We start from the raw sequence: 20,922 nt of genomic DNA on the forward strand, positions 1-20,922 counted from the left end.
AAGCAATAAACTGATCATAACTGACAGTAAAGAAATGTACAATGTCACTAAAGATTTATATTTCAAATAAATGGTGTTCTTATGAACTTTCTATTCATTCTTTCTATTCCACAAGTTTTCAACATAGATAAAAATTAGAAATGTTTCTTGAGCACCAAATCAACACATTGTAATAATTTCTGAAGGATCATGTGACACAGAAGTTGGAGTAATTATGCTGAGGATTCAGCTTTGCCATCACAGGAATACGTTACATTTTAAAATGTATTACAATATAAAACAATTATTGTGCGTTGTACAATATTGTTTTACTGCCTCAAACTTTTGAATAATAATGAATGTTCTAATAGTAATGCAAGAACAAATATTAATTTGGCTGAATTCATCCCACTCCCTGAGCATGTTATGATAGGCAAAGATCAACTCAAATAACACCTTGAGAGGCTAATTTGACATACAGCCTATTTTGAAATGATCATTTAAATAGTCACAGTTAAAATTCAGAGGAACACTGATAAACCCCTCCTTTCATTTAGATATGCATTCTTCTAAACATTTAGATGTGTCGTCATATTAGCAATGGAAGAACGTGTGAGTGCGTCTCTGCACTGGGGGTATGGGAATGTGTGTTTGCCGAGCGAGGGTGTGACAAAGGTGTGAGAGGACCTGATCATGTTTACATCCTGGTGAACAGGGACAGGTGTGTGAATGGCACACCTGAAGGGCAGTGAGCATATAAACCAGACACTATCCACATATCACACAAACGCAATACAAGCACACATCCACACCCCCTGCACCTGTGTGAGTTCCCACACAAACCCCTAACCACTGCAAGACTTTGTGAAGAGAAAACTGCTGTTATAAATGTTTACTCTGGCTGTCCCCACCAAACATCAAACCTGATTTGGGAATAAGAGAGAATGGACACTGTTCAAAATAAAGGTTATTTATTGGTATTGATGGTTCCATGAAGAGCCTTTAACATCCATAGAACCTTTTCATTCTACAAAAGGTTCTTTATAGTGGAAATAGGTATAGTTTTGGATTATTAAAATGTTTAAAACGCTCTTTTCACTGAAAGGTTGCTTGGGACCGAAAATGGTTCTTCTATTAGGGCATCGCTGCAAAAAAAGCTTTATTTTTAAGAGTGTAGTTTGCGGTATCTGGTAAAACTTGTCCGTCACCATATGGCTGCATAAGCAGACGAAACAAGCCCTGCAATGTCAGTTATCCGTATTGTTTGATGAATGACATCCTGGGAACACCCTGATGATAGAGTTCACGAATTGACGTAGCTCTCCTGTCGTCAGTGCCGAGCTAATCACTACAGTTGAGAATGACAGTATAAACAGTCCCACCCTAAAACTTTGATGTTCGTCAAATGTTCCTGCTCCTGGATGTGTGGGGCGGATATGTTTACAGACTTGATTAATCCGAACCGAAGGTGCTATTTCACAACTGTGAGCTATGCATGCAGGCTGAGTGTGCGTTTTAAGTTGCTTAATAGTGACTAAAAAATGTTGTCAATTAATCTACCACCTCAACGCAAAATGCAAAAAATAATACGAAGGAGCTTTGGTAGAAGCCTGCATTCACAGGTGCAACTTCTCTTTCTGTGTGGTCCTGTCTGTTATCAGAGTAGACAGTAAGAATACTTCTCTAATCGGCTCTTATCTCTCTGTAGAGCACTGTCCTGTTATGAGAAGTGTCAGTTAAGAGTTTCTTGTGGTGTCTGTCTGGTTTTCAGTTGCTCTTACAGGGGCCAACGGTAATGATGCAATGCTGGGGTGCTGATGCAAGAGTCCTGAAATTCCACATCTGGAAAGCTTCTCTGAGGAAGAATGCCAGAAGAACTTGGAAGAACTGGAAGAATGTGTCTGTCATTAGGGTCCGATTTTAAAAGAAATGACAACAAGTCACATCTCACACTTACAGGTCACCGCTCAACTTTTAAAAGTGTAATGATGGCATTAAGAGGCAGACTGAAGGAACATGCTACTTTGAGAACTCTTGAACCAAGACCCTTCACATGTGTACCATACACTTCAAGCAAACCAAATCCCAGTACACTATACAGTCACAATTATCACCGAAGCTGGGACTTTTGAGCTCTATGCTGTGACATCCGTGTTCTTAGTCTTGTGCAAATTAACACAAAGAATGAGTTTATCTATGCTGTAATGGGCACAACAAGGAAGAGAGAATCATATTTCTGCATTTTATATAATGAAGGCCTCCAACAGTACAATAGCTTCAAAAGGCATTGAAACAAGAGGAGCATACACGCATACCAACAGGAATCTCATTTCTTCCCAAGCTCTCACTAGAGCTCACATATGAAACAGAAAGTGCATGCAATCAGAATTTGTTTTACGCTATTCGTTTGAGAATCCTGAAAAAATGGTAATAAATGAAAGCAAATCAAAGTTATTTCAAATAATAATGATTCAGAGCATCAGAGACTTAAAAAAAAAAACTTAAGTCACCAATATAGCAAATACTGTATAAATATTAAAACATTTCTGGTTTGTCACTTTGGCCCTCCTCCAATGGGGGTGGGAAAGGAGCCACAGCTGCAGCACTGCAAGAAATGTGTGTGCAGTGAGCAATGCCCTATTTTTCCATCCGATCCATTTTCTTGAAGTAACGTTTGGGTCATGTACGGGTCTAAGCCGGCTGGTAAACTGCATGCACGCCTGCTCGACTCATCGCATTCCATTCCCGTATTCCAGACCTCCAGCTGCACTCCAGCCAATCGGAGCTCAGTATGCAAATGAGGGGAGGGGAGCATGTCATTTTGGAGCTGGAGTGCAGGGTGCGCATGGAGCAGCCTGGTGCACATGAAAATAACACATTAGCCTCTGGAAAAATAAATACGCTGATAAAAATCATTCAGCAGCAGTGGAATTGGGAATATAGCCAAACCCACAATGTTTGGGAATATGTGCCTCTCGCTGAGCAGAAGAGTTATTTCTGAGAACAATGAGTCACAATGAGGAGATTCATTCTCAGAGTGGCAAAAAAGAGAGAGGGAGAGAGAGGGGGAGAAGATGGAGTTTGCAGATGTTTAGTGTTTACACTAGTCATTGTGTGATGCAATTAAAAAATATGGTTCCCTCATGTGAAGCATGAATATCAGCTTCAGCCACAGCATGATCTGATCAGTTTTATGTATTTACATATCTAAATATTTAGCTTTCTCTTCCAAGAGGCATGCATGAACTATTCTAACTCATCTGCACTGGATCTGGCATGTCTGACCTAAATATAAAGGACATTCACGTGTGAATGGGAGGTTAAGATGCATTTTTACAGTCATTTTGTCTCCAAATCAGCACATCTGCTCTTTAAAGCCAGTTTATATTCTCCAGCTGGCAGCTGTGAGAGATCAGAGATGGGTCAGGGTGGATAGTCGTGAACTAACGCTCATTACGATTCGCTCAGCATGCATGATGAGGCAGACAGGCGCATTTGCAGGTGAGGGCGAGCGAGGGAGCCAGGCCTCTGCAGGTGTTCACAGGTGAGGGCTGATTTAGATTACAGGCATAGCGTCAAGTTCACAGCTGCAGTCTGTGACTTCTGTAAGCTTGCCACTAGACACAGACACCACCGTCCGACCCACCTCTTTAGAGATCAGGTCACACGGGTTTCCCAGCATTTTAAAGGAAGGATTTTAAAAGAAGCCGGTTCTTGTGTCTACAACTCCTTCTGAAATCAGTACTGATAAGATCGCCCCGTAGAATGAAATGTTGGATCATGTCGCGTTTATTCTAGTCCCTGCTCTCCTCCTGCTCCCTCACTCCCCTTTCTTTTTTTTCTTTGTCATTCTCTCACTTTCTTCTTTCTTTCCTCCCATTCTAACTTTCCAAATGCAACTTTTTGGTCCCTTCCCCCTCTCGCTTTCCTCTGGTTTCTTAATTCCAGTTCCAGATTTTTCTTACGTTTTGCCGTCAGCCACAGAGCAAGAGAACCATGACCACAGGAGAAAGTTGGGCTTCGGCCCCACCTCCAGACAGGAGCCACTGAGGGCCACAAACCAGACGAGCTTTTCTAAAGGTGAAACGGTGGATGGTAGAGGTTGAGTATGAGAGAAATATAGACAAATTTGAACTGAATTTTCATGACTGAGTGAAAAATAAACTGCAACAGTGAGGCCAACTGTAACTTTCAGAGAAGAGGGTCGGAAAGGGAATGAGGACACAAGTGAACTAAAGGGATATTCTAAGAGCAAGGAATCCCCAAAACCACCCTCTATTTTCTGCTACTGTTGCACTTCGGGAGGGGGTCTCCAGATGTGTTCCCCATCCCCCTTCAGAGGGCTCCCCGCACTCTGTAATTTTGCCAAATTGGCTCTCTCAAAAAGAGCCTGTGGCAAAACAGCCCTTGGCAGAGGAATATCCTGTATACAGACCAAAAAGCTGTGTTAGTCTAGTCTGTCCCTGTCTGACCACAGCGAGAAAAAAGGAGAGGCTTTGTTTCATTCAAAATATATTCTCTTTTAATATATCATTAAGATGAGAGTATACAGTCACAACTACAAGAAATAGAGTCAAATATGTGAGACTTTGTAACATTGTGAAACAAAGTCATAACTATTGAAAAAGTCACACTGTGAGATATGAAATCACAATAATCAGAAACAAAAAGTCACAATTGTGAAATAAAGTTTATGGAAAAATGACATTTGCATTTGTGAGATATAGTCACATTTATGAAAAATTACTAGAAATTAAGAAATAGTCCCAATTGTGCGATATTGAGTCACAACTACAAAAAATAGTCAACTTTGTGAATCACATTGTAAAATATAGTCACAATAATAAGAAAGTCACATTTGGATGATAGAGTCAAAACAACAAGAAATGGAGTCAAATTTGTGAGATTCACATTGTGAGATTTGAGTCTCGATAATGAGAAACAAAGTCACAATTGTGAAAAAATAAAGTCACAATAATGAGGTATATAGTAAAATTTGTAAATATAAAGTCGCAATAATGAGAAATAAAGTAACAAGTGTGAGATATTAAGTCACAACTACAAGAAATGTGAAAGTCACAATTGTGAAATATAGAGTTGCAGAGAAATAAACTTGCAGTTGAGAAATATAAAGACGCAATGAGGAACAGTAAAATCACAATTCGATTTCAGAAACGTGTTTCCTTGGGAATTGTGATGGAATTAAATATATTATCCATTGCATTTATCATAATGCATTAACTCTCATTAGCATCTTTGTTATATGCCTTATTCAAAACTGCCCCTGGAATTAAAGTCATTATGTAATTAACATAATCAGCAGTGCTTTGATCCTCAGTAGAGAGGGAGCCCGGGAGACAATGGTGGAAAACTGAGTTAGGGACCTCAAGGTAAGCTGGCGACATGTTTCTGCAAACACTGACACCCATCTGACATGTTTATTCAGATCCTGAGAGGGGAGACGGAGCAAAGATTGGGTACACAATACACATATGTCTCTGCCGGGTTCACTGGTTTAGAATGTGGCTAAGAATATGTCTCTCCGTATGTGAAGAACAAGTTATACATGCTCTTACGAAAAGGTTAGAAGTCAAAAGACATACTGGGAACAAACCAAGAGTGCAGTTCTGGAAATTCTTGCTCATCTTACCCCAAAGGCTCTGCACCTCTAACGTAATGTGTTCCAGCTCAGACTTTCCTGTTTGATCAAGCTCTTGGCAGCAATTCAGGCCAACATCTGAGTCGCAATAACACTCTGATAGGATTTGACCAAAGCTATAGATGAGTGTGCTAGTATCAGACAGACATTAAATTGACTCGCTTCCGCTGAATATATTGGAATGTTCTGTCCATCATGAAGTTTGCTTCTATAATTCATCTGAGACAGGACACTCATTTGAGTTTAAATCTAATATATTTTAAGGGGTCACTGAACAGAGCAGTTGGTTGACACCTCTACAACATCCACAGTTCTGTTCTCTGCAGCCCCTCAGGACAAAGACTGAGATAGTTAAAGATAGAGAGAGTGCCTGGAGAGCAGGAGGAGTTCTGGCATGTCAGAGAAATAAAACATCAGCTGAGGAGAGGAATGAAGAATAATTATTCTGCTGCATTTTAGCACTTCAAAGCAGTTCAACATGTGAATCGCTTTAAAATGACACATCTTAAAATGACACCTGACTGTTCTTCAACCACAGGCACACAGTTATATCACAAAGCACTAAAATATGTCTAGAATGTGAGTCTTCAACCTTTTAAAGGCCAAATACCCCTTGGCACATTATATTGGAATTTTACTTAATACGAGAAGTTTACTTTTATTCCGAGTTACAATAAGAAAAAATTATTAACACTTTACAAATACAGGTGCACTAATATGCATTAATTCATGCACAGATAATCATGAGTTAATGTATGACTCATGAAGAACTAAACCATTTATTAATGATTACTGCATCAGCAACTAATGGAGATTCAATATGATTAATAGATTAAGTAATATATGAATTGTTATTAGTTAAATGTGTCAAATTGTTTTCATTCCCTATGATTACCACAATGATTGAAGCCATGCATTTCAACTTTGATTTGCAAATGATTTGCAAAGGTATCATTATGTTATGACTTTACTTGTTGAGGAACTTGACCCTTAACTAATTCAAAATTAATTCAAAAACCACAATGACATATTACTTAACAATTAGTTAAATAGTTATGTGCCTCAACAAGTAAAGTCATAGCAAGTCATAGCAAAGTCATGTCAAGCAAGCATGCTTGAGCTTCCGTTTACCATAACTGATGTGCGAATTGATGAATGTTTATTTGTGAATAAAAGCTATCTATTTTATATTTTGGGTGAACTAGCCTTTATTGCATCAGGGCTCGACATTAAGCCTGTTCACACGCTAATCTGTCATTCACTTGTCCGAGTAAAACATTTGCTTGTCCGGATTTTTTTGTAAATATAATCTATTTTGAAGCAATATTCTCACCAGTGTCTAATCAGCTTTGACATATATAAATATGCATATTTGTCATATTTGTACCTTTTTATAAAGGGCATTTTATAAATGGCATTTTTCCATAATCTTATTAAATATAGGATATGCTTCAGCTCTCCTTTTATATTCTTAAATTTGATCTATAAATGAAATTAGAATAAGACACTATAGGCTGTTACCAATCAAATTAAATCATTTACACTGAAAAATTACAACTGCATTAAATAATGTTAAGAGATTATTTTAAATATTTTTGAATATACAAATAAGAAATGTTGGAAAGATGAAACTAAACCACCAGTAGGTGGCAGCATGTGACCGTCTTAATGAGCGAGTCATTGGGTCGATTCAGTGAAACGGCTGATTCATTCAAGAATTTGGCGGTCGTTTACGAATAGGTCATTGAATCTTTGATTCAACCGATTCAAAAACGCTGAATCATTCACTAACACACACTGTTGCTGTGGGATGCGTTACGGTTCTGGTGTGATATTTGTTTGGAACTATTTTCGCTGCTGAAATAGAACAAAAACAGTCCATATTGCTTCTAAAATGTAAGTGACTTAATGTTAAATAATTGTTTATGGAACTGGCGTATGAAATCAGTGTCATTTTCAGTCGTGATGGTATTCAGGAAAACAACACTCTTGTTAGTGTAATGTTGCTTAACTGTATATGTTATAAATATAAAAACTGCACAATTTTAACTGTGTATGTTAACTGAGTTTCTCTGTATGAGCAGCGCTCATTTGTTTTTGATTTTCTCCTCGAGGCTGCGCGAGCCTCAACAGCACAACCTTGTTAACGTCATTTTGTTTTATATTATTCACTATAGTATCGCTTGCCACTTACACTAACTGAATGCAGAATCATTATTGCACTTTGGTGATTCCCTAGTTATTTTTTGTTTTGCCATTTTAACCAGGATACTTGTCCGTCGGGCAAGTAAAATTCTTTTTCACTTGCCCCTTCAAAAAATCAATTTGTCCCGGACAAGCGTTAATGTCGAGCCCTGTTGCATATTTTAATTGAAATACTGCAACAAAATATACATATTGAATATATATTTAGATGTGTTTCACAATAACAGGGCAGTTGCAGGAGTGGGAGCAGTCAGCGCCCACTATTATCGGTGAACAATTGCTTGTCTATAATGTATTTTACAAATGCTCCACAACTATTCAAAGCATCTAGCAATTTGAAAAAAATGAAACGATCTGGTTTGACAGGACCAAGGTTAACACACCTTTAAGTCTCAATGCGCTAACTGCTGATTTAGTTATTTTGTGCGTGTGTGAATGTGTGCTCACGTCAGAACACACCTCAATGACCTCTACCTCTCTATTTGTGTCCATAATGTGAGTAGATTTAAAACCCAAGCCAAAGGTATGACACCAGCAGCCATACTTAACCTTTCAAAGCATAACAGATAAGGGATGTGTGTGAAAACTATATGTGAGAATTACAGATAGGGCCAGATTTACTAAACAGGGCAAATTAGCGTGAGACCTCAAACGCAGCCGGATCATTTCCATAATGACCATCGCAATCTACCAAGAGCTACGCAAACTAGCATCTGGTTTAAGACGCTCAATTTGGTAAATAATAGTGCAAATACCAGTAAATTGACGAGTGCAAATCACCTTGGGTGATTCATTTAAATACTCTACATCATTTTTCACTGCGTGTCTTTAGTAAATCCTGACAGTTGTTTTTTAACGCCAAAAGATGGTTTGCGCTGGTGCAAGCTGTTTGAAAATTTGGCACAGAGAATGAATGAATTTAGAGTAGGTGATGGATTCGTTCTCTAGATTCACACAGATAGTAAAAATGGCTTTTTAAAAGCCTTAACCTTTATTTCGGGTGCAGTCTGAGAGATGTGGGCTAAATCACGTGGCTGCTATGATGAATTAAACTCCAAGATCATAGAGTTGAACTTCTGTGGCCTCTATTTCTGAATAACACCCAGAGAGTGTCATAATTCCTTCATTCTCTCAGTCATCTTAATTGTAGCTCACAGATGTGGAGAGTTATGATGAGAATAACAGTTAGAGCTGAATCACTACTATCTTTATCTTTGGCCTATAGTCATTCTGAAGATTATGCAACTTCTTAATTTCTTTCTCTTTCTTTTTCTTTTTCTGCATTTCTCTTTTCTTATGTGGACATGTTCCATCAGAAGAATTCTGGAGGAATGCGTTGCTTTTTCTCCACTCCTCCAATACAGATGCTCCTCACCTGCCCCTACTCCAAATCCTCATCCTTCACCCCCAGACTTTTGTTAGTAGTTGTCCATCTTCTCTAATAAAAGACCATCATTCTTTATTTCAGTCACATCGCAATAAAAACAACATAGCTGGTCTTTGATGCCAATTGAGCTCCCCGTCTTCAATGAAATGCATCACATGCATCAGATATTACTTGTGTCCATGCTGCCAATCCTTTCAGGGCAGGCTCAGAGTGTACAAGATAAACTAGCCAAGCAGAAACAACCTTTAGGACAGGTGGGACCTGCCAAACCTGTAGATATCATCTCCAGTCTTCAGCAGCGTTTAGACACGCTACGTGTTTCAAAAGAATGGTCTTGAATCTGACTCATCTTCTTCTCTTGGTAACACAGAAGAAAGAGGGAAAACAACAGACCACCCTTTCTATTCAAGTTACTGTTTTTTATCAAGTGTGGGAAGTGAATGAACAGGTAAAAGATGTCAGACTGGTAGATGACTTTGTATCATAATGCAACAAATTTCCTCACATGAATTCGCTCGTATTCCTGTGGTTTGACATAACGTGCCAATGATTAGTCCCTGTTTATAGGCTACCTGGCATTAAGATGTTTTGGTTGATCGGATCACAAGGGGACGATGCTAAATACAAGTGTAAACGAGGTTTAAAACGTTTAGAGTTTTTCCACTTTCGACCACTTCCAGAAATAGTCGAAAACGCATTTGACCGGGTTGCTTTCATAGTGTAAACACTCATGTGGTCGAATGTGCAGCTGCAAAAGACCGCCTACTCTCCGCCTACTGACCTAATGCGTAAACAGGGAAGAGCGTTGGCCAGACGGGATTTAAACTTTGAAGACCCAAGTTTGGTTTGAAGACGAAAATTGTCGCAAGCACAATGTTCTCTCATTCCTGATTTCTAACATGCACTCACAGAAAACGAAAGCTGATGCTCTCTGTATGTTTTTCATCGTTTTCGGGCGCATTAATATGTAAATTGCGTGAGCTTATTCTGTCCATTAGATCGAAAGATTTACTTATTTACCTGTCAGACCCTCCCTTTGAAGAAATCAGGACAGAAGTGGTTGAAAGTCGACAAAAGAGACAGATTAAAAGGTGTAAACGGTTAGGCTATATGTCTCCATCGTCTACTTGTGATCTGATCGACCGGGTGATCTTACTTTTATACTACTTGTGATCCGATCTTAATACCATGTGTTAACAGGGCCTAAGAGTAAACGAGAGAGATGAATTTCATTGACTTTATAAGTATTTTTCTGTATGCAGTTTTGTCATTAAAATATCTGTCTTATTGCAGATCAAACACCTTATAACCAGCAGATGCGCTTTAATAATTTTTTGTCAGACTCGTATTTCCAGATTAATAAATCTCTTCACTTATTAGTGTGAAAGAGACAGATCAGAGCCTCCTGTTTACGAGATTAGCAATGTGAATCATTCTCTGTCACTGGAGCCATTCTCAGTTTATAAATATGGGCAAAAAAAGCAGTATAAAAACAACATTATAAATCAGTGTCGCATCAGCTCCCTTTGTATAAAGGATGCACTACAGAAGTACAGCAGATATATAATATAAGGTAATTTAAATAATTAAGGCCTGAGGTTTTTCTGTGCTGTTGTGGTTCACAGATCCTCTCTGTGATCTTAGCTTTAACACACAGTAGAGTGAGACACGCTGATTTCCACCTTTCAGCACAAACCATGCAATTTTGCTAAAGTCATGATTTAAACGGCCAGACGTGCACACACACACACACACATTTTTCTATCATTCTAGGGACTTTCCATTAACGTCTATAGTTTTTATTATGTGCTAGTAATATTTTCTCTCCGCCATTCCTAAAGGCACCACAAATATATTTGCATTTTTACATTTTCATTAAAACATTATTTAGCATGCTTAGTAGAGGAATAGTTCACACATAAATTCAAATTCTGTCATAACTTACTCTGCTAATCTTTCTGTTGTTCCAAACGACTCCAAAGTTCAAAAATTAAGCCTCCAAGTCCAAGCTTGGATGCAAAAGGGTGCAAAAGCCCCCCCTAAAAATATCTTAAATGTGACTCCTTAAAATTAGTGTACTATATACCAACCCTTCTGAAGTCTTTTGAAAGCTTTGTGTGAGACAGAAAACAAATATAAGCCTTTCATTCAATTCAAATGTTGACACACGCACTAGATCTCCTTAGCGTGTTCACAAGAGAAGTAGAAATGTCAAATTAATTAACAAATCATTCTTTTGTATCAGATCATTTCAATTACTCAAAACTGATTCAAAACTGGTCAGCATGAATCGTCACTGGAGGGGACAATTATCAATGATCATTACATATGACTTGACGGGATATTTGTGTATGACTTTTTGAAGTTTGAAAGCTTTAGACACATTCACTGCACTGTTAGAAAGGTTTGCAAATGTTAATTATTTTGGTAAACTACCAATTCAAGCAGTTTTCCTTGTGGAGACCCTTTGATGGTTCCCACTGTGTAGGTAATTTCAGGTTTTACTAACCTTATAGGGGATATTTGGTCCCCCCTTCCCCCACACACATATACAAATTCATACTGTGGAGGAATTCCAGGCTATAAATATCCGAGTTCAACAGTGATGGAACAACCCACTAACATTTACAAATATAATGGCAGAATGAATGAACAAAAACACGCCGGAGTCAGGAACCAGTGTGTGTGTAACCCTGGAGCAGGGAGAGCAGCTTCCTCTCTGAGGGCACAAGGCAGTCATTCACTGAGCCTTCAAGGGTCAGTGTCTCTCTCACACGCATACAAACACACACGCGCCCACACACACACACACACACACACACACACACACACACACACACACACACACACACACACACACACGACAAGGAGTGGGGAACCATGAAGGGTCTGGAGTGGTCTTTCACAGACGTCTATTCACACAGCCACACAGGGGCATAGTGGCATGCATACGTTCATGTGCACATACACAGACAGCTATCAGAAGCTGTGAATGAGCCTCCTTCACTCACAAGCCTCTCTCTTTTTCCTCTATCATCACTCTCCCCTCAATCAGGTCCTTACAGAGCAAACTGGAGCACAGCTGTTACTCAATGAGGGACATCTGGATTGAATACTACCAGTTAAATACCTTCAACAACCAACAGACCAGTAGAAAAAAACAGACAAACCGGCACTAAGGCAAATCTTCATAAGAAACCCTACCACACAAATCCTTATAAGACAAGACAGGTTTTCGTTAGAGATTAGATCTATCTACCGATCTGCCCGCCCGCCCGTCTGTCGATCCATCAACTATCTGTAGTTGACATATAACATTTCAGTAACTTTTTTCAGCATCAGGATTTTAGGTTAAAGATTTTTTCATATACATAAGGGAAAGTGTATATTTTGGGTCCTGTAACTGGCCACCATTTTCTTTTAGGTTTTTGGTTAATTTAAAAGTTCATTTTAAAAGGTTCTGCGGTGTGACAAATATTTTTTTTAGGTCAAAATATATACCATATAGTCTCTCATGAGGTCACAAAATGCATACATAATCATAAATGTAATTGTATAAGAAGGTAAAAAATATTGTTTAAAGCGATAGTTGGTTACAAATATTCTTAAAAAATATCCTTTTTTGTGTTCTGCAGAAAAAGGTTTGGAACGGCATGAGGGTAAGCAAATGAGGACAACATTTTCATTTTTGGGTGAATTATTTATTTAAATTTAGTTTTAGATTAAATTTGTCAAACTGCAGGACACTACCATGTCAGCTCTGTCTGAGCACTGCACCTACATTAAGGAGGTATGATACATTATATAATTAATCCCTTTATGCCAACCACTTTGTATTATAGAAAACAGCATTTAGGCTCAGGTACCTCATAAGAGGCTGCAGTATACATCTCATGTCTGTCCCTAAGATGATGCTGCAGCTTCCCTTTTAATATAAAGGTCAAAACTGTTCCATTTCATCTGAGCCTCGTAATAGTGACATTTGTGATGTCTCTTTCCCTCTCTCTCCGTCTCTCTGGGAAGGGATTAAAAGGACCTCAGCATGAATGTGTGTCAGTCAGAAGCATTAGCCATAGGAGTATCTGAATCACTGTGGAAACTGCAGAAGTGTCCTGGGCTCCTAATGGATCATATCCTCATGGAACGGCTAGCTTCAAATGAAATGCATTCACAACCCAAACACTATTTGTCAACTGACCTAATTACAGAAACATGTTATGTTTTTTCACATTATGTTTTCTTCATTTATCCACTCTCATCACTCTAAACCCATATGACTTTCTTTCTTTGAATGGGGGCCGGATTAGTTTTTGGCTTAAGGAGAATTGGAATATAATGCATGAGCCAAAGAGACCACATTTATAATACTTTATATTTCCAACACATTAATGAACAATTTTCATTTTGGACCTCAAAAGCCGCAGTCGTAATTCACTTTCAATAGGCCTATATAAAAATAAGTGGCTAGGATATTCTCAAAACAATTCACCATTAATGTTCCATGGAAAAGCAAATGTCTAGTTTGGAAAGAAATGACTTTGGGGTAAAATATTCCTTCTGACGCAATTTGTTACCTCATATACATCCTTTACTGTAATATATTATTAACATTACTGCCAATATCACATAAGATTAAATAATAATGATCTTTTGTTTTTTATTGGCATAGTTTGAGCATATACCCTTCTAACAGACACTTTCAGTGTACAAAAATAGCTTGACAGGTTCTCCACTAAATAAGTTCTCACTCTCTTACTTTACTGTACCAGGTAAAGTTGTGCTTCTGCGAACCAAAGTGAGAGCAAATATAGACCTAGGCAAACTCCAATAATTTTAGCATCTTAATTCACCGGTTGTGGCCGGACACGAGAAACAGGATGAAGCGATCCGTGGGCGTGGTTTAGAAGTACTGTATGGGCGTGATTTGCTTGGTACGGTGTGTGGGCGTGGTTTGCATAAATAACACATCAACGAGACCTCCCCCCGCTACCTAAAGGTCCGGTTGAAGTTGGAAAGTGACCCTATCTGTCTGCAGCTGGGCAAACTTCACAGCTTGAGAACTGCTGTTCTTGTTTATGTTTAATTTACAGCAAAACATCCCAGACACGTGTGACAAATAAACACATAATAGACACACATAGGCAAAATACATGGGTCTTAATTAAAGATCCTGCCTGATCGGTAATTTTGACATGATAAATGTAGGCTACTTTTGATGTAAAAAAAATATGTAATACAAGCACGAGCATATATCTTTTCTAATGACAATTACAATATTTATTTCTTTATGAGCAAGAGCAAATCAAAATATGGGGGCAGGGGGAAAAAATCTGCAAAATTATGAATGCATTAACTGGTTAAACAGATTCTGCCTTTCCCCCCTCTCTGCTGCTGTTAATAATGATGGAAGATGCGCAGGTCTGACTTACCACATTGGATAAGAAATCGCTCTCATTCAGATCCTCTAGGTCCAACAGGTTGGAATTGGGGAAAAGTTTGTCCGACGCGAAGTTGTCCAATATGGTGTCCATATCGGCTGTAAATAATAATAAAAAAGCCTTGGGGGAAAAAAATTCTCAAAGGTGAGACTGGTTGCAAAATTGTTGAAATCCAATTCAAAAATTGCTATCGTGTCTTTAAGCGACGTGCGCTCGTCTGCACTGTCAAGACGCCTTCATCCACTGAGTCTATAGTCTGTCCATTTACACTTCTCTGGAAGTGTCGGATAAATTGGACGTGATTAAAGCGAAGTGGCCGTGTTGACTCTTCCAACTCTGTATCATTCATCGGCGTTGAGTCTCTGAGGGGTAACTAGACTGATACATATTTAATGTTAGCCCCGCCCTACTCTAGCTCTTTGCGCTCAACGGTAACACCCACCTTTCACTTCGTTTAAAGCGACAGCACATTGATTTCCGAGCGCTTCAGCCTTTGACGCACACGAAAGACTGAATACATTACAGCATACAGCCTTGGCTGTCCATTACTCAAATCTGAATTTCACTTTCAAAACTAATGGTAAAATGTTTCCATGACCGAACAATAGCTAAAAATTACCGGTGAACCCATTTAGTCATGTTGAATTCATTCAAGACTCTTGTCAGGTGGAGATTAAAATGGATCTCAGATAGTACACCAAGTTGATTAGGTTACAGAAAACAAAAATATGAACAATGCAAGGACACATGCAAATAGATCTAATAACTTAATAGGTCTTGTTTTATTTGTTAAATTCTTTACTCTGCATTGCCTAAATATAGGCTACTGTCCTGACATTAACAGTCTCAAATGTGAGCTATGGCATATCATTTTAGATTAAATTTAGGAACTAACAATAAAACCAGTTCTTGTAAAATACAGGTAAATAGGTATAAATATGTGATACTGATGCATTGAAAGAGTGTTATACGACCCATAGTGTCTCTCGTTCATTTTATCTCTCATACTCTGGGTTATAAAGTATATAAAAGGGGTTTGTTTATGAAATTAGAACCATTAAGGCAGTTACTATTAACCAGGCACTGATATTCTTCTGTGCATTCTTCACACAACCTTTTTTTTTGTATTTCATTTTGAATGACAAATTATCTCTGTCTGATTGGAAAACTTTCCAGTTATGTAACTGCAATACATCAATTCACTAGGGGGATAGACACATAGATGAGTGGAAGATGATTCAGTGTCTGATTACATAGATTGATTCCATTGAATCATTTCACCAAATTGGCTGCTTGCTCTTCTCTTCCCGATTAGTAGCTCTTGTCTATGGAGTGCAAAGAGTCAATTCAAGTGATGAGAAATAATTTCATATCAAGTGGGTTCACAGAATTTCACACAGGAGTTTATAAGGACGAAACCTAATACTGAGAAATTCTTTCCTCATTGGCAGAGCTTTCTCACCAGTAACTTTACCTCAGGTACTGTTACAGCTCTCTTTCCTGCTTTTTCTCTGTTTTTCTCTTTCTTTCCAGTTGCCCTAGTTTTATAGAAACCTGCTCTTCAATAATGGAATTTCTATTTCCAGTGAAAGGTGTCATTTTTCAATTCACGTCCTACCTTCTACACATTACATGAGATTACAAAATGATTTTGTGTAATGGAACTCCATTTGTTGTGAAGGTGGAGATATATTGAAGATTATTATGAATTGCCCAAGGTTGTTATGGTTGATTTTACATGTGAACCTCATGTACCAAGTTGAGGTTAGCTCAAGGATACAATGGTGATAGGGTTCTCTCAGCAAGTCTGTAATTTACAGGTCTCCCTTACCTGGGATTGTACCTGTGTCCTTTTGCAGTCCAAGGGCTTACCAAATATTATGGGTTGGTGGTGATAAAAAGAAAAATCTATGACTCAAAGATGCATACAAGTTAGAAATCAGGATAATATGTGACACTGTCATCAAATAATATGACACAAACAGAAAATGTTACTGGCACTGATGATCAGGCAACATCTCAGTCCATCTATGACTAAATTCTCCTTATTGATACCAAACATACATGCATACTGTTTTCAGTATTCAGGTGAAATTTACTCTAAATTATGATTCACACAGAAATCTCAGTGGAAGAATCCCACATTATATGATCCCTGTCACAAACCTGTGGAAATAGGATAGTCCTCTAAACGTGCATGTGATGCAGGTGAAACAGTGATATTTTGAGCTAAACTGCATCCTCTTATTTCCACAGATTAAGAATCTCTCTGACGTCAAACAGCCTGTAAACACTGGAGAGCTCGTTCTCTCTCTTTGTAGTTGTCGTGGTAACCCTCACACCTGGTCAGCTCTCCTGTCCGTATGGTTTTTATGGTCATGTGAAGCTTCCGTCCTCCCTCTGTGCAATAAACACACACACACACACACATACACACACATACATCCAATAAACAGTATGTGGAAGGTGACATGCTGGAAAAACACCATAAAGCAAAGCAACCATGAGGTTTCACTTTATTTACTGCCCTGTGTCTCCACATGGTCTGCAAATTCCAACCCCCATCCTCATCCCCACACATGCCTCTCCGATCAGCAGCTTTTCAGTCATGCTGTGATACTCGCTGTAAAGAATACTATGAAATATATTATCTTGAGTGTGTCATACAAACCAGCTCTAATTACAATTCTATAGGGAAACCACAAAAAATGACATCACCGTGCCAGAAAGTAAAAGGACCCTTTAGGTTAAATATGGTTGAATACAATGACAATGGTGAATTCCCTTTGTTTAGCTAAAGAATATCTCAAACACCGATTGAACATGTTCAACTGCCGAAAACAAACACAGACCAATGCAACAGACACCGACAGGGTTAACACATTGATCTGACAAAACCTGCCGAATGGAAAGTGTCTGTTGGTGCAGTTTGAACTAGCCTTGAGAGTTTCAATTGTTTTCTTTTCTATTTTCACTAGTTTAAAAGTGTAAAAAAAAATTTTATTAAAAAACATAAAAGGATAGTTTACTCAAATATGATAAATCAGTGATTTACTTAGCCTTTCGTTCCAAGCCCATATGACTTTCTTCTTCAGTGGAACACAAAACAAGATATTTCTTTTAAATGAAAAGGCAATGAAAGTCATTGGGGTCGTAGTTTTGGACCTCATTATCTTTCAATGTAAAAGACAAAAAAAAAGCATCTATTACTCATAAACAGTGTTGGGTGTAATACATTACAAGAAATGTGAGTTACGTAATCAGATTACAAGTAATTAGTAAAGTTACTCTTACAAACAAGTAACTCAACTTACTTTGTTTTCCCATACTGACAAGTCTCCTGTCCCATGTTGAGAGAAATTGGAAGTAAGTGCTGTGGTGTTGTGTACGCTGTGTGAACATGATGGTTATTGTAGTTCTAGACTTAATCTAAGCATGTATTTACTAGTGAAACGTAATGAATACTATGCAAACCTGCAATAATTATAAATTACACAAATATTCTTTATTTAATCTCACTTTATTATATTAATCTATGTTTTTGCTGGTCTCTTTTGATGATCCAAATCAACCATACTAACAAGCAAAAATTACTTTAGATACACATCATGTTTGTGTTTCTTTTTTTCCTTTTTCTTACTATTTTTTCTGCAATCCAGAATGGCAGCACACATGAGAGGCTTGTTTGAGCTGCGACCACTACTGTACAGACATTAATTTGCATTTCCTTCAGTCTTTTTCTTACAGTCTGTCGCTTATTCATTTCACTTTTGGTGTGATAGTGTCTTTACAGAACTTTTTTGTTGTTGTTGTTGTTGTTGTTGTTAAAAAACAAACAAACGAGCCCGAAAAGTAGTGCAGAAATAACGCAACTCATTACTTTCCATAAAAAGTAACACAATTAGTTACTTTTTTAGGGAGTAATGCAATGCTGTGATGCATTACTTTTAAAAGCAACTTTCCCCAATGCCGCTCACAAATGACATGCGGTTTGGATAGAGATGATCTGTTTGGTTAAACAATGGCAGACAAGGGGAGTGTTTGAGAAAGTCATTGTTTTTGACATTCCGTTTCATGTCCATGATGGCCCCAAAATGTACACACTTCAACTAAGATTCAGCTGAGTTTCTTTATCCTGCTGTCATACGTCTCCAGAGGGTGATAATGGTATGACAGTTGTGTGACAGAGACACCAGTCAATAAGAGAAAAAAGAATGAGGAAGAGAAATCCAGATTGAATTGTTGTAAAGCCGAATGAAAAAGCTTTTTTTCACATCTGAGAAAGCAAGATCTATGCTTTAGGGCACAATAGTCTACAAAAGATCATTTCTATGAGCACTATACTCAAACAAAAACATTAATATTCTTGGTTTTGTAATACAAGCATCATTGTAGTGGTTTAGTTTTCATGATGTCTGCAGCACAACCGGGAGACACTGGTGACTGTCAGGACAGGAAATAAAGGTGAACACTCAATACATATTCCAATCAGACATTTTTGTCTCTTAATCAACCAATTAGATGACTGACTAATATGCTCACAGCTCCGCTAATGCTAACGTAGCCGAGAAGTAAGATTATGGTTGTGCGCTGTTTGCAGGTCTGTGAGGGGATGTGCTAATGAAAGGGCTTGAGAGTACAATACAGCTGACAGTGGCATCAGCGTCTCTGCTCTCCGTTCCCACAGCTTCATCTTATTCATTCATTATCTCCCCTCCCTCCGTTCTTTATATTCTTCACTAATCACGCACAGCCATTTACGCTCACACGCACTGCTATCCAGAGGCCACAGGTGACGCTGCAACGCACACCGCAGAGAGAACGAAGCAAAGATTATCATCTCTTCTTCAAAAAGCACAGTTGAGCCATCGCTCCATAATTACAGACTACAGTGTACACTCTGAGTGGCATGCGATTATAGCATTACTCTCTGTGTCTGTCTGTGTTATGAGTGAGGGCCAGCACTCTTTGCACCTGTATCACCCTGAACACTGTCACTCAGTTATGTAAATACAACAGAATATTCGAGATCACCTGTCAGGTGAGCAATAAATCACACAGGACTCAAATTAGGTTTTCCAAAGCTTCCCAGGATGATTCTTACGTGGACAACATGCACAAATATTATACAGGCACGCCACAGCAACCTCATTTTGGACACTTACCCCAGACCAAAGACAAAAGCACAAGAGATTCAATTCAAAATCATTCAAACATCAAAACACAGAGGTTTTCAAACTAGGGGCTTGATACATTGTCAATTTAATACAGTAACAACAGCCCAGGGTTGAAAATAATGGGGACAAAAGTGCCACCAAATGAATTTGATGACTTCCCCAAATTTCTTTGACAAATATCACCATGATTGCAAATGTGATAATGAATTTAAATCACAATTCCATAAAAAAGAAGTTAATATTAAGCAACTAACATTTTAGACAGAATACTGTATTTTCTGCTGTCAATCTATTACACTAACGGAAATACCTGCAAAATACCTGTCTCATAGACGTGTCTCACAGTGGTGTTTCATTGCTGAATGAATCCGCATTTTTTAAGAGTGAATGATTCAATGAGCCATTTAAAAAGACAGGGATTTGCTGCCTAGATGGTTTTAGTTTCCTATTTAAAGTATAATTTTATATCTCTGTATTTGAGATTTAAAATTTCATAGCATTATTTTTGCTATTGTAATTGCAGTCTAAATGCATGTCACTTCAGAGATGCATATGTAAATACACATAAATACAACTTCTGTGCCACCTTGGCAGTGCAAAGATGGCTTTTGTTGATAGTGATTTCATGTGATTGGTAACAACAACCACCTGTAGAATCTCATTATTCTAATTGAATTTATCAATTCAATTCATAAATTCATTATCATAGGAAGTTTTTCTTAAATATCAGAAATCTCCTGATCTGCCAATCAGAGGGTGGGCACTTGCTGCTCTCTTACACAAATTTCAAGTTTGCACCTTAAATAACAGAAGTGCAAATCTTTCACACACTCAAAACAAACATCTGAATGCCCCCAGTGTTCATATAAACAGAGTAAAATCCTCTTTCAATCTCTCAATTCTTTACTGTATGTAACTTCATAGCCACAGGTGAAGGAGTTTCCATATACCCACTGAAACCAGATAACTGAGCCTGGGTACTGAAGACAGGAAGGTCAGGACACACAATCAGTGAGCAGCCTCCGAGAACAATCCTTCTGTACTGCCTATCACAGCTCCGGGCCCTCTGACAAAGCA

The 20,922-nt window shown here is 38.2% G+C and overlaps 1 protein-coding gene across 2 annotated transcripts in view; it reads right to left on the minus strand.

Moving 5' to 3' along the window:
• creb3l1 (cAMP responsive element binding protein 3-like 1) overlaps positions 1-15,021 on the minus strand; it is a gene marked incomplete at its 3' end in the record, with an annotated part of 36,651 nt that extends 21,630 nt beyond the window's left edge. For both annotated transcript variants that reach the window (XM_079841002.1, XM_079841003.1), the window contains exon 1: positions 14,660-15,021. In XM_079841002.1, the coding sequence (XP_079697128.1) occupies positions 14,660-14,761 (102 nt within the window). In that variant the 5' untranslated portion in view covers positions 14,762-15,021. The remainder of the gene's footprint in view (positions 1-14,659) is intronic.
• Between the last annotated feature and the right edge of the window lie 5,901 nt (positions 15,022-20,922).

This window comes from Gobio gobio (genome assembly GCF_949357685.1).
Source record: "Gobio gobio genome assembly, chromosome: 2".
NCBI lineage: Eukaryota > Metazoa > Chordata > Actinopteri > Cypriniformes > Gobionidae > Gobio > Gobio gobio.